The sequence below is a fragment of the Nyctereutes procyonoides genome, unplaced genomic scaffold, assembly GCF_905146905.1.
Source record: "Nyctereutes procyonoides isolate TBG_1078 unplaced genomic scaffold, NYPRO_anot_genome, whole genome shotgun sequence".
NCBI lineage: Eukaryota > Metazoa > Chordata > Mammalia > Carnivora > Canidae > Nyctereutes > Nyctereutes procyonoides.
Genome location: NW_026575160.1, coordinates 8,178,456 through 8,203,371, shown reverse-complemented (window position 1 = coordinate 8,203,371; position 24,916 = coordinate 8,178,456). Strand labels below are relative to the sequence as shown.

Sequence of the window (24,916 nt, the reverse complement as noted above, 5' to 3'; positions counted from 1 at the left end):
TCATACTGGAATGCTACCAATACAGGGTTCAAAAGGAGGATTATATTAATGAGATTTTGAATATTAGATGAGAAAAAAACCACATGTAAAATAAGACTTAATATTTATGAGGTTATCAATGTAGGCCGCAATGTCATAAATACTACTCTGAGAGCGGAGCTATGTAGGGTGGATTCTTTTAGTGTCTAAGAGCTACTAAGTGAAATAATCTATTTAAAATATTTAGCCCAGTATTTAGAAATATATATATATATATATATATATATATATATAGTAATTATCACTATTAGTATTACTAGTATTACTAAGCTTCATTAAGGTGAAAACCATTTATCTCTAAAGCTTCTGGGTTTGGTAAGGGCAAGGCTCCTCAGAAATGTATTTAGCTAAACTACATTTGAAGCACATTTTGATACATCATTTCAAAAGGTCCACATATTTTAACCTTAGTGAGAAGCTAATTATCTATGTTTTCTCCCCCACAGAGTAGGAAAAACTGAAATAGCTTCTCTGTTTGAAAGGAAAGAATATCATCTGGCCACAAAATGTTTATGCCACTATCTATATTATCTCCAAGAAAGCTTCATTCTTACACCTTTTGAGATTCTAAAGGCTCAGATCCTTTTTTCCATCAATCAACTTCAAAGGGAAGAAGTGGGTCTGTGACATAAAATAAGAAAGAGGACTTGGAGGAAAGCTGAGACCTACTTAGAGCTTTTGCCAGTATTGATTTGAATAGCCCAAATAATTAGAAGTAGTTAGAATGAGTTTAAAATCATTCAAATAATGATGTGAACTGAAGACTTGGCTACAACAATCATGACTGGACATTGAGAAAAGATAACTAAAACCGTTTTGCATAAGATGAAACTAAGAAGCCATAAGAAAATATGGAAAGCTAGCAGGAAGAAAGAACAGCCAGATTCTGTTCATTACACTTGGGCGAGGGAAGAAGGCCCCAAAACAAGATAAGACTGAAACATCAAGGCACAGACTCCAGCATGTTTCTGGATTTCTGTGGGGGATAAAATAAGGGATAAGTGCTAGGGGTGGAGGGGAAAGTGCATGATTTCTATATTTTTCTGGTTTTTAAAAATTTTTTGAATTTAGGAAGAATACCTGAAAAATCTTACATTTAAAATTAAACTACACTAAATTAAAGGGCATTCTTTTGTTACAATGTTAAAATGAATCAAGTTTGAAAGATTTTCTTAAAATAGGGAGGTATAGATTGTATTAATCCTTATTATAGACATTGTATTACTTCTGAAGCAGAATTAGAGAATTCCTTTCCCTCTTCTCTCTTCCTAAAGATTTCATTTCACTGTAGGATCAGTAGCTTCTTTATATTATTTTTGCTTAAGATTGATAGGTAAAAATAAAGAAAAAAGTATAGTTTAAGAAGTAAAAGTGAAAGAAAATATCACTTTTAAATCTCACTTTAAATATATAAACTATATAAGAGTCCTACTACCATTCTTTTTTTTCCCTACTACCATTCTTTAAAAAGCCTAGTCAGTATATCATATAATAGAAATATTCATGAAAAAAATTTAATTCTTTAATTCTTAATAAATGCTACATTGAAGGTAATGATTTTTTATAAGATAAGAATAAAATGATTATAAATAAACCAAATCAAAATTAGGGAATAAATACATTTTATACTTAGGTATGCATTGTATATGTCATGGTAGAAAGGACTTTTATATTATGAGGAGTAATGTTTCTATATATCTGGAGTTGGTAAAAATGTAGCTTTATATATTATGCCTCAAAGCTGGCACATCCTTGATGCCACATGCATTTTTAGATGAACTTCTTAAATATAATTTAATAACTACTTGTTATATATGCATATTATAAAATATAGTTCTTTTGTAGCTATGTTGGAAAGATGGCTTATACACTTTAGACAATTACACCAATTTGCATGTAGAAATTCAGACAGTAGTGGGAAACTGAATAAAATCAAGCCATATAATGATTGACATAGATATTAAGCATTTCTCTTTTCACTCTCCTACTCCTCATATACCTTCACTTACCATCACTTACCACTTGGTGTTGAAGTCTCCCACATCTTTGTCCACCCTGTGTTTCCTGCTGAACTGCAGCCTCATATATAATAAAAGTCATTACCTCAAGCTAAGGTGTCTCCTTTTGAACTCAGTACCACACCATCCACGGAGAGCAGCCATCCCTCTCAGCTTGTTGCTTGAGCCACAGCCCAAGTGTCCCAGTGTTCATCAGTCACCAACCCCTGGGGATGCTATCTCCCATTATCTCTCATGTCTATCCACTTTTCGTCTGCCTCATTACCATTATTGTCATTGCTTATCTATAGCACTGAAGCAGTTACCCATCTTTTGAACTGTTAATTTTTAGTCTCAGAAGGATTCAACCATCATTATATCTACAAAAAGTGACAGACTAAATTCATTTAAGTATATAAATTTAGATGTTAACACACCCATAGGAAAAAAATGCACCATTGTAAGTTTCAAATCCTCTGTTTAAAAAAGAACAGACTTTTTGAAAGAATATAGTCACACTTATTAGAGGTAAAATAATATTTGATAAGCTTCATGTATAAGCTGCTGAAAAGTAGTGTTCAGTTAGAAAAAGAGGGAAATTTGTATAGAGAGGCATATAACACGCTAAAAAGAGAACTAAAGTTGGTTAATAAGTTTAGGAAGCTTTCTAGTACTAGAAAAAAGGCAAAAGAAACAGGTAACAGACTAGTTACACTTAAAAATGGAAGAGATTGAAAAGAATGAAAAGACAAGGTTGACTCCTAAAAGCTTTAACTGAATATCTATTTTCCTTGTGAATAACCTGATGATATAAATTAAAAACCTAAATAAATGTGTATCTATTTGACCTAGTAAATTTACTTATAAGAATGTATCCTAAATGAATATGCTATTTTATACAAAGAAACATGCATGATGAGGATCATTGAAGGTTTTAAAAATTTTCACTCAAATTGGATTGGGATTGACTTCTAGTTATTAATTCATTTGGATCTTACTAGATTTATAGACTATGTTTATAGAAAACTCTCATTGTTATAATATTGTCTTTCTAATCAAGAACATAAAATTCTTCTGTACTTTTTCATTTCTTCTTTGAGGTAGCACAATAGATCTCATATTTTTTTAAAAGTTTATCCCTAGATTGTTTACATTTTAGGTTGCTGCTATGAAAATTGATGCCCTTTTTCATTATATTTAATATTACATAGGAAATTTATTGATTTGACTATTTTAAAAAACCTGCCATATTTATTTATTTTTTAAAGTATGTATATCTTATTTATATAATGATGACTGAGGAATTTATTTTTAATTTTTATTAATTTTTAAGTTCTAGGCCCAATGCAGGGCTCAAACTCATGACCCCAAGATCAAGAATTTCATGCTCTATAGACTGAGCCAGCCAGGTGCCACTGTTTTTTATTTTTAATTTTAAAAGTTAGTTGATTTGCTTGGATTTACCAGAGACATATAATGATAATTTTGCTTTATCTTTTCAAAATATTTATAACTTGTATTTGGTGGGGTTTTTTTGTTTTGTTTTGTTTTTGTCTAACTGTTTTTAAATAAAACTTCCAGAAGGATATTAATATACATTAAGAACTGTTCTTCAATTTTGCTTTTGGCAGAATGGACGCTAAATTTTACTGTATGATTTTTCAGCATCTGTTGAGATAACAATATATAATTTTTTTCTTTGGCATTGTTTTCCTTATCACATATGAGTTAATGTAGTGGTTAATTAAAATGTTAAGGATTTGATACTAGGGTTATGCTAACCTTGTACAGATTGAGTAGCTTCTAGGCCTTTTCTAAAACTAATGGAAGAGTTTATGTAGCATAGGGATAATACATTTCCTGATGTTTGGGTGAACATGATTTCTTCCCAAGGAAACATTAAATATCCAATGTGGGTGTTTCTTTTATAATGATCTTGATTTCTTTTATTTTTATTAGTTTCTTAGGGTTCTCCCTCTTCTTGAGTCAGTATTAGTCACATATGTTTTTCTTAAAATTATCTATATTATCAAGATTTATACATTTTACCGTAGATTTTTATGCATAATATTTTCATAATGTCTTTTTTCCTTAGTATTTGTTTTTCTGGTATAATCTATGTAACTGGGTTATTTTTTCTTCTTTTCTTAATTAGCCTTGACAGCAATTTATCTATTTTATTGGACTTGGTAAAGAACCAACTCTTGGATTTATACATTAATTTCACCTTTTTATTTCTATTTTGCATTTCATTTTTTTTGGTATATTTTTTATTAAAATTTTTTTTCTTATGAATTCCTTCCTCTTATTTTTCCTTATGGCTATTCTGTTTTTGTTGTTCTTATATCTTAATTTGGATGCTTAGTTAATTTTTGTTCATTCTTCTTTAATAATAAAAGCATTTATAGATTTTAATTTTCCTGGGAGCAACTTCAAACACATTCCATATATTTTGATGTATGTTGTTGTTATTATTAAATAGTCTATGACTAGAGTTTGATTTATTCTTGGAAATAGACTTTATTTAAGGAAAAACTATTTTAGTTTGTTACTTAATATTTGTTTATCCTCTTGTATTGATTTCAAAATTTATTGCATGATTTACAGAGATAGTGACCTCTAAAAAGTTTCACTTTTTGGAATTAAGTTTTCTTGTCTAAGATATGACTAATATCCAAAAATATTCCATGGCCTTTGAAAGTATTATTTTATATATCAAGTGCTATAGACTAAATTGTGTTCCCTCCAAATTTATGTGTTGAAGCCCTAACCTACAATGTAATGGTGTTTGAAGATGGGGCCTTTGGGAGATAAATAGGTCATGAGGGTGGGGGCCTCATGATGAAATTAGTGCCCTTATAAGAAGAAACACCAGCAAGTGTGTGTCTCTCTCCCTCTCCAGCCTCCAAATCAGCCAGTACCTTGATCTCAAACTTTCTCGCTTCCAGGACTGTGAGAAAATAAATTTCTATTGTTTAGGCCACCTATTGTACAGTATTTTGTAATGGCAACAATAGAAGCTAGTGAATGGCATAATCTTATCAATCTATTTACTTTCATTTTTGTGTATCCCTTTCCAGCTGTTGCATATATATGTCCACCCTGGGCTGTTTTATATGGTGAAGAGCATAGTTTTAATTGGAAGCTGGGAGTATGCCTAGAGCCAAAAAAGAAATAGACTTTGTTTTTCTGGTAATCTAAGAATCTGGAAGAAATAGCTCTGCTTTGGAATAGGCAAGTCATGTGTCAATAATGATTATTTAAAAATTTAATGACAGGACAAGACCACCCAGAATAAAATAATGAAGACTTGAAGGCAATTGCATTCTGCTTAAAACTAAATACATCTAAATGACTGATGCATACCCGTGTACCTGAAGTTATCTTGCCATGTGTAGTGTACACCCTGGGATTCTCTAGCACTGGAGGAAAATGAATAATTTCCAGTGGCCTACTACATATGACAATCTGTGGAATACAATGTGATAAAATGGCAAGTATAAGCGAAGCATAGAAAGAAAAGTATGTGTTAATCTCAGGGGCCATCACAAAGCAGCTCAAGTTAATTATGATAATTATGAATTGTAGTTTTGTGTTTAAAAGTTTATCACAAAGGCTTTAAGGGCTTAGTTTAATTTACAACTCTTACTAATTAATTAATCAACTGATCAAGTCAACAAATACTTATGGAATGCTTGCTATAAGCCAGCACTCTGTGAGGCTTTGGAGAAACAGTGGAATAAAACATGTTCTCTTTCTTCCAGAGCTGGCAATGGAATAGGAACACAATTACACTACAATGTGATCAAGTCTGGAAACACATAATTATAATATAGTGTGGTCAGGTTTGCAGAGACTGTCCGAGGCCACACAGCTAGCTAGCTATAGGCACACAAAAAAAGCAGAATTCTGATTTCTTGATTCTGAGCCCACTGTTATTTTTACTACAATAGTACTGCCTTTCACAAAATATTGAATATGAGCAAATAAAGCTAAATTTAATTTCAAGTCAGAATCATAGGTTTATTTGAAAATCACCAAACCTGGACGCAGCTGGATCAACACTTCTCCTGGTGTCACCTGGGTATTAATTTCATTTTCACTTGGTATTACATGTACAGATGGATATTCTATTGAATCAGTCGAGCAGCCTTTGCTTATTAAGTTGGAAATAATATCACAACGTTCACTCCTTAATCCACCTGAAATGAAATCCTGTGTAAAAGAAGGAAAATCACTGACGTTTTTAGTGCATACCATCTTAGTTATAACCAAAAAAATAAAAAATAAAAAATAACCCACACAGCAAATATTATAAAGAAGCCATCTTCCAGTATTGCACAAATTATGGAACTATTCAAAATAGCTCCATGTTTCCAATAAGAATTGGAAGAGTAAGAAGCTTTAATTCCTAAATCTTATTTAAAAAGAAAATTAGTATTAACGTGGAGATTTAAACCAAGTACTTATATTGTTAACTGATCACTGTAAAATTATACCAACTTCTTCCTAAATATTTTACATTGGAAAGACTATTTCAAAAGAAAATTTATTCAAAATAGGCCATTCAGTCATTCCAAATATAAGTCTCAGTTCTTAAGAACCCAGCTGGATGTTTATTGTATAAATCATGTTTGGAATATAGAGCAAGCCCTCAGGAGTCACATGCCTGGCAAGATACTAAAATTTTTTAAAAAGTATATTGGAAGTCTATATTTTTAGACCATAAAATTCCCCAACTTAGACACATAATAGCCTGTAAATAATTTAATAAACTAGGGAAGATGTTCATAACGAGGCTGGGAGATACCAAGACTGCAGCTAAAATTCTCCAGATTTTGCAACTAATCTAGAATTTTTATTACAATTCAACATTGGTTAGTTGATTGTCATCATTCAATAGCTATACAATAAACTTGAAATTAGTGGAGAAAACTTAAAATTTAATTTATCCTAAGAAAAAATAGATACTTTTATTTTTTATGTAACCATTCAGGTTTTTCCTTAAGAATAGGAAATGTATCGAAAAGTACAGAAATATGTTTTATTATATATAATGTTGGCCTGGACTATTTGGAATATTTGCTTACACATTAGCTGGATATTTGCTCAGTGATCTTCCTGGCAGTGGCTATTTTGATCTGGCATTCAGTCATCCCTCCTTTAGTTCAGCTGATTCAGGGAGTTTGGTTTCCAACTAATCATTCATCCAAAGAATACAGACTGAATACTTACTTAGGGACAGTAGTTTGTTAGGTGCTGAGGATACAGAATAGAATAAGATAGAGTCCACGTCATCAAAGAGTCAACACCCATTGGTGAATTTAGCAATTAAGCAAGTAAATATAATTATTATGGGCATTAAATTTAGAGTAAGCACAGAATTTCATAGGTTTATGGAGGAAGAAGATTATCAAGTTCAATACTAATTGAATCTTAGATCACAAATTATGAATAGGAACATCTGTAGTACTGGCGAATATTAGATGGGATCGTGGTGGGCAATATAAAAGCATTCATACAAATATTTTAATTTAATTCCTTTCTTAATATAGAGCAGGTGCAGGAAAACTAAGGACAGTAGGACAAATAAAACAATCCACGGCCTGTTTTGTGTTGCTTGAATGCAAAAAAAAAATGATTTCCACACTTAAAAAATAATAAAAAAGAACATGCAAGGTATCCCTGGGTGGAGCAGCGGTTTGGTGCCTGCCTTTGGCCCAGGGCGCGATCCCAGAGACCCGGGATCGAATCCCACGTCGGCTCCCGGTGCATGGAGCCTGCTTCTCCCTCTGCCTGTGTCTCTGCCTCTCTCTCTCTCTCTCTGTGTGTGTGTGACTATCATAAATAAATAAAAAAATAAAAAAAACATGCAAGAAAGATAGTATGTGGCCCATAAAACTTAAACATTTTTACTTTATGGCCCCTTACAGTACTGATCCTGAACTAGAGTGTGAAGCACACTTATAATATAAAAATAATTAAAAGATAAAGGAGGATATATCCTTTTCTTTCTTTCTTTTTTTTTTAAGATTTTTTCAGGATATATCCTTTTCAATCAAGATTTCCAGCTATCATTTGGTAAATGACTTCATGGGAACAGAAGAATTCAATTTGCTTTGCTATTGACCATACACCTAGATTTTTAGCATGAAGTTTAAAATATCCAAAGCCTTGGGATCCCTGGGTGTCTCAGTGGTTTAGCACCTGTCTTCAGCCCAGGGTGTGATCCTGGAGTCCCAGGATGGAGTCCCACATCGGACTCCCTGCATGGATCCTGCTTCTCCCTCTGCCTGTGTCTCTGCCTCTCTCTCTCTCTCTCTCTCTCTGTGTGTGTGTGTGTCTCATGAATAAATAAATAAGATCTCTACAAAAAATCCAAAGCCTTAATTTCTTGTATTCAAATTTATCCATCTATTGATAAAACTCAGAGGTACTCAATATAAGATTTAGCTTATAAACGGTTTGGAGTTCCTCAAAGAAAGAAGGCATATAATGCGATAATATGTATCACTTTCCTTCAGAAATCTCCAGGCTAGATGGGAGATCCTCCTGTCCCGGAGCTTAAGGAATATTGAGGGTGCGAGAGGATTGGAACCTCTATACTCATTCATGCCTCACATGATAGGCCACAGACAAAGGGCCATGTGCATTTTAAGATGTAAGAACCCAGACTTCAAATCAAGAAAGAAATAAAGTACAAATAATTATGATTTTCTTTTTCAGCTAGGGATTTTATTCGTGTATACAGAAATGGAAAGAAAGGAATATAGTTAATTCACTGCAACTATACATCACACTATGCCATTTGACCTTTAAATGTCAAATCATTTTGCTGAAATAGGCAAAATAGTCTCAATTATTTTGCAATGTCTGAATCAGCATGGCTGTTTTTACTCCACTGTAAAAACTGAGTTAGAAAAATACTGCCAATTTGACAATTAGGTTTGAAAAGGAAAGAAAAGACCGTGACATCAAAATAAAGAATGGAATGCTGCCCCTACGCACTGTGGCCTACTTTCCACTTTGTATAAAAGAAAAGAATTTGAAACCACACCCTTTTAATTTGTGGTGTTTTGTGTCACTTTAATTTCTTCTAATTCTCATGTTATATTTTTTCTGTAAGAAATACACAAGCAAAATCATGCTCCAGCTGTCTGCATCTCAAGCCTATTTGTAAATGAAAAAACCCAGGTTGAAGTTACCCCAGGTGGCTTTTCATCAGTTGTCACTTTTATCCATTCAATATAATTATCTGGGGAAAAAAATAGGAAAAGTTTTTTCTTCTCATTTCTGAGTCTTTCTGATTTCCAAATACGGCAATCTGCACAGAAATGAAACAACTCTATTATCTTCCTTTTGACAGTGAATGCCCTTTGTGTTGCATTTTAGTATAATTATGTTCGAAGGCTGCCCTCTAAACTTCTGGCTATGTAACCACAATCCGTGGTTGACACAGCAGGCAAGAGAGAAAGAGAATTCTTCAACTCATCAAGATTTTTACATTTGTTAAAAAGGTTGAGGCATTAAGCTAGGTAATATTGATAAGATCCCTTCTAATTATTTTCCAATTATTTTTATGTAACATGGAGAGAAAGAGAAAGCAAAACATATAAAATGATGGATTAACATGCTATACAACAAGAATGTAGGTAAATTGAATATGCCCTTTCCAGATTTTCTAGTGATGTTTTACTTTTGATCAGCTTTGAAAATTGTACAAACCACACTTAATTTCTTACTGTTTATCTATTCTAATCATGAACAGGAAGAAAAATGCCTTTCCCCGTTCCTCTACTCTCATTGGTTAAGAAATAAAAGACATCAGTTTCATATGTGTCTAATGGTGGGTAATCTTTCAAAATTAACCATTATAGTCTTCTTCTTGACAATGTCAAGTCAGCCTGCACGGAGTGGACAGCTCCTGTTAATGATATGGCTAATGGCTGAGTCTGGTTGCTTTCTCTTGGGTTGTATTCTTAACACAATCTTCTTGGTTTCCTAACCCAAATGAGTTGTTCCTGAGTCTCAAGTTCTTATAGTAACAACTCCTGTTTCTTAAGCAATGCCTGGGTCAAATGCTTCTCGCATACTGTTTCATTTAATCTTCACAACAGTGTGTTATAGGTACAATTATTATTTCCTAGGGAAGACTGAGGTTCAGAGCAGTTAGAGTAACATGTCCAAGTTAATACAATTAGAAACTGATGGGGATCCCTGGGTGGCGCAGCGGTTTGGCGCTTGCCTTTGGCCCAGGGCGCGATCCTGGAGACCCGGGATCGAATCCCACGTCGGGCTCCCGGTGCATGGAGCCTGCTTCTCCCTCTGTCTGTGTCTCTGCCTCTCTCTCTCTCTCTGTGTGTGACTATCATAAATAAATAAAAAATTTTTTAAAAAAAAGAAACTGATGGCCTTGGGATTTGAATCCAAGCTGATCTCATTTCAGAACCTGCATTTTTGATACATGAATTAGAAGACCGTTTACTACCTAGAAGAATATTTTGGGACATAGACAGCCAGCTGGTTTCCAAATGTTTCCCGAGATCCTCTATTAAAGCATTTGACCAACAGCAGACACAGGTTTGCCTCCTCTGCTCTGGCAGCCAGCTGACATTTCCTTTTGCATTACCTCCTTCCATTTGGCCACCAATTTCTATAACTACTCAAAATCTTTCCTCTTGTGGCAGGACTGACATTTGCTATGCCTATAACTGTGCCTCTCCAGATTTTATGTGCTAGCAGCGGTATCAGATAAAGGGGTCCCTCTGAAACTTGGCATTCTATATGGCTGGGATGTTACATTTGGCTGACAACTGGGTTCCTTAACCATCTTTTGAAAGTCCCTCTAAACTATACTCACTAAAGTTCTTAGCAGCTGATATCCAGTTGACATAAACTTCATGGTTCTAAGGATCTTCTTTAGTAAACATCTAAAATGGAATATTGGCCTAGGATCAGGAAATATCAAGCTCTGAAACATTCTTGACAAGAAAACCTAGAAGTAAACTCCAAACTCAGGGTTATGAAGATGAGGAAGGGAGGCTCAAAGGATAGAATGAATTCTATCTGGTCATTTGGCTCATAGGTGGTGATGGGAATAGAAACTCTGGAATTGTCCTCTCTCTGACATTGCCTGGTTCCATAGGTTCTGGTGAAGCACTGCCTAGTTTTGAGTGACATCTGATTTTCTCACTGGTAACACCAGAGTATATCCAAGAAGGCTTTGGGTTGTCAATAGGAGGTACACTTATTTTCAGACATGGCTACTATTTTGTGAACCCTTCCCCTCCCTCTTTCCTGATTTGCTTTAGAAGAAAGTAATGTCCACCATCCTTTGCTACTTTTCAGCTTTCTTCTTCCTCCTGGAAAATGCATAATGGCAAGCAGGAGAGGTTGGAAAGACAATGGTAGATGCAGTTTTTGAGTGAAATCAGAGGAGGCAAAAGCTAGAGATTTATCTTCATGTCAAGCAAAAGGCCATAAAAGATCTATTTTTCCAATTCAGAAGAGTTACATAAACAAATATAAAATTACCTATGTAATTTTACAAAAGAAACCTCAGATTAGTAGATGGCTTCTTCATTACAACTTACTACATAAGGTAGTTCTGATTGAACATTACCAACAAAATAAAAAATTTATAAAACAACTTTACAGCCAAGAAAGAAAGAATATATTATAATTATTTTACTATGAACTTTGTTATTGGGGTATATTTCTCTTGTTAGAATATAAAAACACTAATTTTGAACAATAAACTATTTCTGAATTATTCTTTATTCCACGGAATTTAAATGTACACAGTATTGCATGAATAAGGTCACATGTCAAAGGAAAAGCATCCCATTTTTCATAAGTAACCGACGAATTGAGGTACAATGTTGTAATGTTATAAAATGGAGTAAATAACTTATCTCTAAGTATTTCAAATAAAAACAAATGAAACAGACCAATAAACTAACTTTCTTTGTTTTAATAAGCAAGTACAAGACTATGATCCAACTTGGATATATAACCTACTGCCCCAGGCTGCAACAAGAATTTCACACAAAACCTACTGACCTATCAAAAGTCACTTTCTGTGTTTGCCAATTCTCTCTATACAACAGATGGAAAACATAAAATGGTTTGCACTTTATTTCAAAATTACCATAATTTTCCTAATGAAAAGGTTATTCTTCATTTTATATTAAGCCAGATATGCTGTTTCCAAGCAAAAAACCAAATAAAATTTTCCTGATGGTCAGCAGTATCTTTCTTTTTCCTGATGTACCTTCAAGGCACAAACAATAGGGCAATGAAATCATGGCTAGAGAGAAGGTCAACCATGAGGAACAGAGAAAAAAGAGAGAAGAGAAGGAAAGGGAAGGAAACGGAGGCAAGGAAAGAAGGTAGACAAGGAAAGACAAGGAGAGAAGAAAAAGAAAGAAAGAAGAAGAAGAAAGAAAGAAAGAAAGAAAGAAAGAAAGAAAGAAAGAAAAAGAAAGAAAGAAAGAAAGAAAGAAGAAAGAGAAAGAAAATAAGAAAGAAAGAAAAAGGCACACCTCTTGAGCACACCATCCACATTCCGGACCCAGCGCAAGGCATTTGGTGCAGGATGCTGCATTTGAAGATGTACATCTATTGTCTTCTGTAATGGAGGATAAAATGAGGTGTTACTCTCATACTAGGGAGTATATACAATTCTAGACCAAAATGTATTTTGAAATCTGAAAGCTGATCGATAGTTTTAAGTACACAACATTAAAAAATACATAATTTCTTTGGGCGGAGATAAGGTTAACTGCATTACAATGAACAGATACAACATTTCCTGGATAGTTACTGGTTTTATGACTTCGGGAAAAAGGGTGATGAAATGTGATTTTAGTGAGATTTGGAATTTGGCTTGGATTCTACTCCAAGAGTAAAAGACACTCCACATTTCTTAGTGTCTTAGTGCTGAAGTTTCACTGTATTTCATATTATCTGAACTAATGAGGTGTTTTTGAATATAGAATTTTTCCTGTAAAAATAATCATATACAGACTGAACAGGTCAATCCATATTGGGTCATAGTGAATGAACTTTCTAAAAAACGATCTTGATTTCTTGAGAAATGATAACACACAGAGTAACTTGGGAATTCTGATTTTCTTAATATTGATTATTTTGCCTTGATGGATATCAGAATCAAATATAACCGTTTGAGTCAACATTTTAGACATAAAGTAGTTAAAATGGATGAATTTTTTTAGTTTACCCAATTTAGTTTTCCTAATAAGTTTTTTACCCAATTACATTTCTAATTGGGTAAACTAATTTTAACCAATTTAAGATTGCTTTAAGATCATGACCAACTCACTTTTCCATAGATTCTCACACTTAGCTGTGACGTTTTAGTAACATAGCTGTGCCTGGAAACTATTTACCTTTATCTCTAGCCACTAACTACTTATATCATTATGAGGAAGCTCTTCATTATGAACTTAAACACATAAAATACAATAAAGAATGAAACATAAATTGTTTTCTCCTGAGTTTTTAGTCCATCCTTTACTATGAAACATCACAAAGAGACTGGAAATCACAGCATTCTACTCATCTCACTCACAGGCATTCAGTAAATAAAAGGCATTTTAGCTGTAAGTAGTTCACAGTCCTGGTATGGAGAGAACTGTATTGCTTGCTTAAACAATAAAATACAGTATGGTAAGTTAACCAGAGCTAGAGATCACCAAGGCACTATGGGAACACAGTGAGGGGCTTCTCCTTCTGCTTTAGAAGGAAGGACAGGGGTGGGGAAGAGGGTATATTTAAGGATGATCTCTATAGGCAGTTATATCTAGTGTATCTCTTTGCCATTTCATTTTGTTTCTTCTGATTTGTATTTATCTTTAAAAAAATATATAATGGGGGCACCTGAGTGGCTCAGTCAGTTAAGCATCTGCCTCCAGCTCAGGTTATGATCCCAGGGTCTTGGGATCGAGCCCCACATCAGGCTTCCTGTTCAGTGGGGAGTCTGCTTCTCCCTCTCCCTCTGCCTATCACTCTCCCTGCTTGTTCTCTTCCCCCCACACACCATCAAATAAATAAGATCTTAAAAAAAAAAAAGAAAAAGAAAAAATATAATGAATGAGGCATGAGAGGACTATGTGTGTTTGTATGTGTATACAATCACATGAGGACATGGTAGTTTGAAAGGGGATCAAGTCCACAAAATCTCTAGCTGTCCCCATCCAATCATTTTTTCTTTTTCTTCTCTTTCAACTTGCTCCAACATTCTAGAATACACAGGTAAAACAGCTCTGACCTGAGAGTGGCAAGGGATGGACTTTGGCAGTGGGAGAAAGAAAAGGGAACTATAGGAGATTAAGTATAGCATAAAGGTACTAATTTGGGTGGTAGTGAGCACCCTTCCCTGTATTTCCCCAGACAGCCAACAAGTTAACCCAAAACCATTCCTCCTTAACTCTTAACAGCTGTTCTATTATCTCCTCTCTGTGTTCCCTTGCAGCCTTTGTCCTTGGCTTTATATCAGCTTTTAATACACAGTATACAAAACTTTACTGATTTGTTCAAACCTGGCCTAGACTTCCAAGGACTAAAAATAACTACTGTTTTTAGGCTGCCTTTACTACAAGTGTGGCCACCTGACTATGAAAACTCCATAGCCTAAAATCCTTCCAGCTAGCTTAGCTTACCAAACTATATAAAAGGTGCTTATTTCTCAAGTATTGAGAGGAGAGAGTGACCTTTTTAGTTTTGTTCTCAGAAAGAAATCAAGCACATTTGCAGACCTAACTTGGCTTTTAACAACTCTTAAACTTGACCTGACTGGAACGTGGAATTAAGTCTATTTCAGTTTAGACTTAACTAACTCTTTCACTCAGTAGGTAAGATGTTGGTACTGGCAGTTAAGATTGCACTCTGTTGAAAGGGAAGCTACAGCTTCTATGACTGTGTGTTTGTTTCTACTAGTTGTCTGTGTCCTACGTTAACCCAGATTCAAGGTCAGTCCATCTCCCCACCCCCCTTTTTTTTTAAGATTTTATTTATTTATTCATGAGAGAGAGAAAGAGAAAGAGAGGCAGAGACACAGGCAGAGGCTCCCTGCAGGGAGCCCAATGTGGGATTCCATCCTGGGACTTCACGATCACACCCTGAACCAAAGGCAAGACACCCAACTGCTGAGCCATCCAGGTGTCCCGGTCAATCCATCTCCTACTTCCAAGACACAAATGGTAAATAACGAGTTTACAGATCTGTTTTCTTTATAATCTACCTTCCAACCATTTGTTTTAAAAAGTTCCAGTGCCAACTTCTGTTCTCAGATTTCAGATACCTAAGAATGATGACCAAGAGGAATAGAAACTTTGGTCCTGTCAATACTTACGAGGTTCCAGGGCTGACATTTCTCAGTCTACATAATTATAGGAAAAATGATCCCCTAAATGGATATGGAGGAAGCAGGCCTTATGATTCTGCAGAACTGGAGGAAGGCCATAAATCGAACTCCATGGGAATAGTGTCAAATGTTACTGCTGGAGAGTGTCATGGTTAGATTTTACAGAAAACAAACCAGATACACTTTGGTATGTAGCATCTTAAGGGTTTTTCTTTTTAATTTTAAACACACATTAAGTAAATACCTAACATGCAAATATCACACCAATTAGAACAGTTCTTTACACTGAATGGTATGCTTGGAGGTTGTTAGTCAATATGTGCTGAAGGGATGTGTGTATGTGTGTGCCTGTGTCTGTCTGTCAGCCAGACCTTCCTGTGTAAAGAGAAATCTTTACACTGAACACACATCAATCAATGTGTGAGTGCTATTTACAGACGTGGGCAGTTTGTCATGAGCCTCTAAGTTGACTTTGTTCATTGGCTGCCCCATTCCTCATGCAGCATCATAGGAGGCTGCTTTCCAATGATGCTTTCATAGCAGCCTCAGCACTGACATCTCATTAGAGGGGGTGCCTGAGTGCTTCTTCTTACCACTCTATGAGAGTGGTAGCTTCTTGTCCAGCTGTTTGTTCAGTGATGTGGCATAGCACTGTAATCTTTATGTTCTAGCATTGTGTTTTTATTAAGGATACTTTTTTATGGGGACACCTGGATGACTCAATGGTTGAACATCTGCCTTTGGCTCAGAGCGTGATACGGGAGTCCTGGAATAGAGTCCCACATTAGGCTTCCTGCATGGAGCCCACATCTCCCTCTGCCTGTGTCTCTGCCTCTGTGTGTGTGTCTCATGAATAAATGAATGAAATCTTTAAAGTTTACAAATGATATTTTTTATGGATCTTAATGGAAATTAGGAAAGATAGTGGAAGCAGAATCATATTTTAAACCATGTATCTTCAGAACCCTCTTTTGTTCTCATCTGCTTCTTATTTGCTGCCTCACAAATCCCATGTCATTAAAAAATGTGCTGCCAAGACAGAAATTAGTAAAGGATTTAAGGTCATTTAAGTGTGTACATACATTCTGAAAAATTCTATTCCTTGATCTATGAGCATGGGCTGAGATTTGTACTTTTACTCCTGTTACAACTGGAGGTAATAGATATGATGAGGTAGCATTGCTAAATAGTTACTAGAAATAAAGTTCCAAATTTCCACAGCATTGTTACTTAATAGCAATATGTTCTTAGGCTAGTTACCTAAGTTTTCTGAGGCTCCATTTCTTCCATGGTAACATAGGGCTAACTATATCTAGATCAAAATACTGATAATGAAATGAAATGAGCAAGCATAAGCATGACAAGGATAGTACTTAGGGTATAGTAGACACTCAGCAAAGGGACTATTGTAACTTATTTCTAATTAATATTATAAAAATGTATATGTATATACATACACGTGTATAGATGTATACATATATTGTGTATAGATCTAGCTTCAAAAAAGGGGGGAGGTGTTGTGTCTTTGTTGTAAATATAATTAGTTGTCTTTAAGATAAAAGTCCCTTGAATTATAAACACAGAGTTTTAAAAATATAGCTAATATATAAAAATAACTATTAAATAAAAAGATACAACTTTTACCTTGGTTATTTAAAAATGACTCTTGAAAGCCAGTTTAGTCAAATATACACACATCAGTCCAATCTGTTACAAATACAATTTTGATATGATTGTAATTGGTTACTGAAAATCTCTTACAACATCTTCATTTTGTTCACATTTTTCAAAGTGTACCTTGACTTAATCTGAATATTTTTCTAATTATTTCCCAGAATTAAATGTTTCTGACGCATGTAAAATGACCTTTATAACAGTCTGTCATAAAGTATAATAAATATCCATCATCAACAGGATAAAGTACACAAAAATCAGGAAACTACATATTTGTGACTGTCACTTAGATATTCTTTTAGATGATTCATTTATTCATATTATTTTGATAATGCTTAATCTATAGAGTAAGAAGAGAAAGAAAATGGACGAAAAACAAAAATAACTAAAAAAGCCCATAAGTTTCAATGTTTAGATTGAGATCTTTTCATAAGTCAAGTAATCAAATAAAGTGACAGGTTTAGCAAAATTTCTAATGTTTTTCTGCTCTAAAGTCTACCACAAAATTCCAACAAAATTTAAAGGATGCCCCAAGCTATCTATAAGAAGGAGCAATTAAAACTGATAAAAGATTGTAGTCCTTGGTATTCAGAATCAATCATTCTAGATTCTCCTGTTAGAACGAGACAGAATGATTTGTGAAGAATGCAGAAATGCATTTTTTTCAGCCAGTATCCTTCCTTAATTGCATTTACTATACAAATTAAACTTGGATAATTATATAAAGTCACTTCCTTAACAAAAAAATAAACACTGTTACAATGAATACATACTCTACTTTGATAATAGTCACAACCAGACAAATTGAGCACACATAGAATAAGGTTTGGAGTAGAACTTTGGATTTTCCTTGTTCTAGATGTATATCGCAGCCATGTAATTGTTACAGATATCTTTAGTTTTACAGATACCTTTAAAATACATTACTTGATTACTGAAAGCTCTATTTTGCACACTTAGCATGCTATCATTTGATCTAAAAATAAAAATAAAGCAATAGATTTCTGTTCTAATCACTTGCTAGTTATTCCAAGTTTTTTTAAAAGATTTTATTTATTTATTCATGAGAGACACAGAGAGAGGTAGAGACATAGGCAGAGGGAGAAGTAGGCTCCCTGTGGGGAGCCCATGTGGACTCAATCCCAGGACCCTGGGATTATGAACTGAGCCAACTCAACCACTGAGCCACCCAGGTGCCCCTTATTCCAAGTTTTGATTGAGAAGCTATTCCCTAAAGGTGCCTACAAATATATAGAGACAGAAGAGGTGGTTAGGACTACTACTTTGAAAATCAGGCATAGGAAACAAAACCAAAGTCAGTTAAATTTTGAGATTAGGTTAAAGGGGCAAGGGAAAAAATGTGGAAGCATGGGAAGCTCTTTGGAAAAGGTAGATCTGAGCAGGGAAGCTCTGAAGAGCTAGAGATGTATTATGAGGAAGCTAGTGACTGAGGGAGTATAACAAAACAGAGGGAGCAAGGAAATAATACAATTAATTACTTGTATTATTCTTTTTCTTCTGGTTTTTTCCCCGGACTTCATATAAACATAAACAAAACCACATTCTTTATTAATATTTTACATTTGCTTTTTAACTTAGCACTTACTCTATGCAACATAATTTTACTGTAAAATTAGACAAGGCAGCAGATATTATTAAAGGAATTAAAATAATGTATCTGTGCCAAACTTCAGCATACTAAAATAATTTTTATGCAACAAATGCATATTTCAACTGTGCTCACATAGAATTAGTTGAAAAAGAAACTTTAATATCTTCAGTTTGCTACTAAACTAATAGTTCAGGAAATACTACTCTTCTAGCAGCAACACCCAACCTAGAGTATTTTTCTCTCCTTTGCCTTTACCATATTGTTTCAAACTTGTAGCAAATAAGCATGCAGGCAGTGGAAATGAAAATGAATATCTCTATGGGAAAAAAACAGTTTGTCTAATAATTTTGCCTCTACTTGCACTTGAAAAAACCTACATCCATATTTATGTTTGGTCAAAAACACCTTCTTGGATTCCTTTCTTTCTTGTCTTCTCTGTTAGCTGTTCTGGTGATGAGGTTTGATAGTCTAAGTATATTTGGAGGAAAAGGCAGCAGTATGGTATGATAATGTTCAATGCTTATATGGAAACTCAAAAGAAAGGGTGAGGAAATGAAGACATTATAAGAAAGACAAATAATTGTCTTAGCTACCCAAAGAAAGAACCTGAGATAGAGATTGTTGGTGGCAACGATCTATTGAGAAGGGAAGTGAGGAAAGGTCAGCAAAGACAGGGTGCAAAGATACTGTTGCAGTCAAATTCTGGTCTCAACTGATTCTACCCAGAACTCAGAACACAAATGATACCACAAAGTTTTTCCACTTTGAGGCAAAGTGGGAGCCTGGCTTTTATACCCTCCCATCAGTCAGCCATTTACTGAGGGCAGCACAGAGAGGGCTGGGGGTTGGGGTGGGTTAACCTCTACACATTACTCAGCAATATGGCTCCCTTTGATGGAGGCCATTTTTCTGAAAATGAGGTAGCTGTGAGTCATTAATGGCCAGAACTCAGAGCAACTGTGGATGGTGCACCAGCACTATAAAAGGATGTCTAGCTTAGTAGCAGCCATCTTGAGCCCTGAGGGAACCTTTCTCATGAAAGCCAACGCTAACAATGGCAGAGGTAAAGAGGGCCTGGCCCCTCACAGCACCATGTAGTTGCTGCCCCCATTCTGGGTTGTGTCTCAGAAATCTTTTTTTTTTTTCTTTTTAAGTTCTCTATACCCACTTGACGGGATGAGCACTGGGTGTTATTCTGTATGTTGGTAAATTGAACACCAATAAAAATTAATTTATAAAAAAAAAAAAAAAAGTTCTCTATACCCAACATGGGACTTGAGTTTACAATCCAGAGATCAAGATTTGCATGCTCCTACTGACTGAGCCAGCCAGGTGCCCCATTCAGAACTGTTTCTGATGTAAGAGGAAAATTTACATGAGTTTTGAAAGATAGTAAAAGAAAGACTTGAGCAGGATTAATGCAAATGCTTTATGTTAAGCATAACATTACATGACACAGACCATCCACTCTGAAGAGACATATTTGTTTTTCCTTGGAAAAAATAAGACTACTAGGCTGGCAGTTCCTGGAGGACAGATACTTATATATATTTTCTTTTTAAACCCAGTATCCAAGTCTAAAAAAAGTCTTCAGGGAACCTGGGTGGTTCAGCAGTTGAGCATCTACCTTGAGCTCAGGTTGTGATCCTGGGGTCCTGGGATCAAGTCCTGCATCGGGCTTCCTGTGGGGAGCCTGCTTCTCCCTCTGCCTGTGTCTCTGCCTCTCTGTGTCTCTCATGAAAAAATAAATAAAATCTTAAAAATAAAAAATAAATAAATTTAAAAAATAAAAATATTTATTTCTAAAACCAATTTATTGCAAAAGGCAATACATATAATTATGCTTACTGGATGAACATATCTTGATGTTTTGAAGTGTGAAAAAAAAAACCAAAATATAGTGACAAATTTCTTTACATTTGGTCTTCTGATTTATTTTATGGCAGGGTAATTTTTTTCTAAAGAACCCTGGATATGTGATGGAAATGATATTGAATTGATATAGCACTTTTTAACGCTATCATTAATGGATGCAAAACCACCAAATTCACTTATTGTTTTCTTATTGCATAGATCTAAATCAAATTTCAATTCAGCCAATGTTCTTTTCCCCTATAAGGTTGAGTAGTTTTTTTTTTTTTTTTTTTTTTTTTTTTTTTACTGAGCAGAACTTTCTTATAAGGCTGATGTTATGAAATAGCACTAATCTTTTCTTCTCATCAACTAGGTTATTAGGTTTTTATTATGTGTAATCTTTACATTTCAGGGACAAGTTTCAACCTCTCTTGCTACAAATAAAAAATTCATGAGTCCAATAGGGTTTTAGGCTACCATAAAGATGTTTAGAGAACAAAAGCGGGAGAAAAACCACTTTCAATGCTGGGCAGGTTAAGAAATGTTAGGGCAATGCTACACATTCCATTTGTCTGCCCTGCCCTATTTGGGGCAATCCCAACATGAGTCAGAATTTAAAGTGGGCTGGGATGGCATAAATCAAAACTCTAGTTCATGATGGAATTTACAAGAAGAACCAATGTAAAGCCACTGATGACATTCATTTGTGTTGAAATGGGCCATCACAAGAAGGCTGGTCTGGTGAGGTCATATCACAACCTTTCATTGTGATTCATTTACACACACTTTAGTTAATGTAGTTTTGAAAAAATTCTGATTGCAGCATACAATGGACAATTATATAAACCATGCTGTATCAGAACACTTTTTAACTTGAAAGAGGGCACTATTAACTACACTGGTGCAAGGTATAAATTAGAACTCAGGTAAACTGAGGTCTGAGGTCACCCTAAATGCACATTAGTTTGGTGGTAAAGAACAAGAAACCAAACAATAAACAAGGCAATCCATGCTAAGGTGATAAATAGGAAAGGTCAGGAAAGGGAAAGGGAATGCCCTGAGTTAGTGATGAAGGAGGGCCTGACAGGTTTTGAAGGACAGGTACGACGCAGACATCTGGTTGAAATTTGTGATGGCTTTTAGATTTTATATATAATATGTTTATGTATATTTGATATTTTATGTATTTTGACATATATTCTTAAATGTGGGAAGATGAAAGAGTATAAAGAATGCTTGAGTGCATTTGAGAATGACTTTGCAGTTCATATTATTTTCTAGACAGTGAAGTTTCTCTTGGTGGGCCAAGCAGATTTTCAATTTGTAACAAAAATTGTTCCTAAAGACAATCAAATTCAGTTTGCAACTGAAAGCACCTGAGCACATCAGTTTGTCTTCTGACATTTACTCATCTGGGGGAAATTTGTGAGGAAGTGAGAGGAAACTAAGGGAGAAAGGTGGGGTCAAAGCACAGAATCTCCCAGGATAGCTTTCCTTCTTCAGACTTGGAACTTCAACAAGGATCAAAATCTCAAGATTCAGGGAGGGCTCCAGAGGCCCCTCTGAGGCAAATTCTGGTTAAAGCTGCATTTGTCTAACTTGGAAAAGCAATATTAGTCATGTGCTTTGTGTCTTGTTTTAACTGGAACTATTCCATACATTCCAACTGTCCTGTTTATGAGGCACACTCCCTTTTTATAAAAGCCAAAATATTCACCGGTTTCCCACTCTGTTCCTCTAAATAATGTTTTTAATCTAACATACTAGAGTTCCAGGGGCTCTTCCTATTTTCCTCTCCAACTCTTGGCAGGTATGAATTTCCTTTCTCCCACTTAAAAAAAAATATATCACACTGCTATTCATGTCAAAACCTCAAATGCCATAGTTAAGGATGTAAAAGAAATGCCCCAGGATAGTAGGAATGCATTTTCTACATTATGTTTTTTAAATCTGAAGTCACATTGCAGGTGTGTACTTGATTAGAGAAACAAAGAAACTCTCTATATTATAAATAATTTTGTTCTTAGTAAAAAAGTAAATTAGAATCCAAAATGAATTTTAGTTCATTTAGCATTTGGCTTTCCTGCAATTACACTTCAAAAACCAGAAAGGTATTTATATTTTACTCTGCCACTTGAAAAAGAAAACCTATATATACAATAGGATAAGTTAGGGAAAATGAAAAGCAATAAATATTTATTAAGTGATTACTCTGTTTTAGATCCTCTACTAAGCACTTTATATGTATTATTTCATTGAGACTTTTAAAAAATCCTATAAGGAAAGGATGCCCATCTATAAAGATGGGGAACTTTTCCCTCAGTGAGGGAAAGTCTCATTCTAAAGTCACACATTTAGTGAGTAGAGAGACCAGGTTTGAACCTAGTTCTGAGTACAGAGCCTTTTCTTTTAAATGATGTACTATATGGAATAGAGAATAACATAAAGACAATTAAGCCAAACTCTTGCTATTAAACTATTATTAGTCTTTAAGTAATGACTCAATAATAATTCCCATGTACCTCAATTTTTTTTCGTATAAATAGTATGTCATTGCTTTTCCTATTATCAGTCCCACTCTTGGGAGGTGGGTGTTAGATTCTCAGCAGTATTATTTTCTGTGTCAATGCCAAAGACCTCCCTAAATACTACAGTGCCCTTTTCAAAATTCATTTTATTTGCATGCACAAGGAAACTTTGAGTTTTAACACTGAAGCTCCAGCCTGAACATCTCACTGAGTGCTGAGTGCCTAAATTACATTAGTTGGCACTTTTTCAGCATAAGGGAGAACTTATCCTTTTACAACTGTGTTTCCCCAGCCTCTTGCCAGGGGACAGCTCTGGGCTGCATGCTAATTAGGCAGAAGCACTTGAAATGGTGTTTGCAGTTGCTATTTCCATTTGTGAATTTCCAGTTCTGTCCTGGAAGCCAAATCTGGAACAGGGAAGCAGGCATCTTGTTCTTCTCCATAACTGCCTATTCTTTGACCTTGGCTTGATAATAACTTTGCTGGGGTTTTGCTTCCTGGCTGATGAAGCAAAGAAAATGCTCCTCCTTTTTATGTGCTCTAAAAACACTTTAAAATGAAGAGTCTGAGTTAAAAGGACACGATTGGTGGAGAACATTTGCTTTATACCATGCACAGTTCTATTAATTTATGGGAATATTTTAAGATACAATTTATAATATGGAAGATTTATTTTAAAAGGCTCACTAAGGCCTATATGTTAGGTATATCCAGTTGCCCACCAGTTGTCTGGTAATGCAGAACCATTCACTGTTTTAACACTGTTAACTTAGAGGCACAAGCAAGCTTTTTGAAGGATAGAAATGTTCTTTATGTTGATTGTAGTAGTAGTTCCACAGGCCTATACATCTGTCAAAACCCACTAATTGATACGTTAAAGAGACTTGGTTTGTTAATGTAATTATTATTACGTATTACATATTATTACATATTAATGCAAATTATATAAATATATTTTATTAAAATGAGCTTTGTAAACTAATGTGGAGTATTTTTTGTTAGCTAAAGGACAATCGGTGCACAGTGAGGAAATATATTTCTCTCTTGATAGTATGTACAAAAATATTAGATTACTTCACTGGTTTTTAAAAAGTAAGCCAATGACACATTAATAAATCCTTTGACTTACAGATAATTACAGATCAGTTAGTGAGTAACTAAAGTCATTTATCTCTGCACTGTACTGATCTGATATACATGACTAACGTTCAGATCAAGGGGTAAATTATTTTAATGCTTCTTCAAGTACATTGAGCTCAGTTGGATAATAAAATTATTTTTCAAATTCAAAACTTGATTTTTATATTCTACTGGGAACTTCTTGCAAGCCTTCAGAGTATGAGAACTTGAGTGTGTAGTAACACCAAATGTAAGATTAAGTATCTTAGTAATTAATACTGTTGTTGCTAATAATGCTAATACTAAAACTAATAGCTTGAAGTATACATTAATAATATATTTCACATTCTATTCTCTATAGTAAAGTTTCTTCTATCTTCAGTGCAAGATTGATCCTAAATACTTGTGTCTTTTATAAAATCCATTTTACTTTGGGCTCAGACAAAGAAAATTCTGAATTATAATGAAAAGATTTTTCACCTGTCTTATAGGATAGAAATTTAATCTTCTATAATACTTTAAATACCTTAAACTATTTCAAATAATAATTGCTCAGTTTTATTTCATTGCATGGAATTTGACTAGGTACTTCTTTATACATATGCATGAGTTGACAGTGTTTTACCTCATAGTCTTTAGTGTGTACTTCCTAAAAACAAGGATATTCTCTTACAAAACCACCACAGAGTTGGTGAATTCAGGACAT

At 34.6% G+C, this 24,916-nt stretch overlaps 1 protein-coding gene across 8 annotated transcripts in view; it reads right to left on the bottom strand.

Annotated features, from left to right (window-relative positions):
- Nucleotides 1–24,916, bottom strand: part of ITGB8 (integrin subunit beta 8) — a 79,959-nt gene that overhangs the window by 40,030 nt on the left and 15,013 nt on the right. For 3 of the 8 annotated variants that reach the window (XM_055314485.1, XM_055314487.1, XM_055314486.1), the window contains 2 exons: nt 12,581–12,666; nt 6,080–6,251 (listed from right to left, as the gene is read on the bottom strand). In XM_055314485.1, coding sequence (XP_055170460.1) covers nt 6,080–6,251; nt 12,581–12,666 — 258 coding nt within the window. Of the gene's footprint in view, nt 1–6,079; nt 6,252–7,126; nt 7,296–12,580; nt 17,016–24,916 lie in introns of those variants that run through there. The other 5 variants (XM_055314491.1, XM_055314489.1, XM_055314492.1 and 2 more) reach the window with 4 other exon arrangements.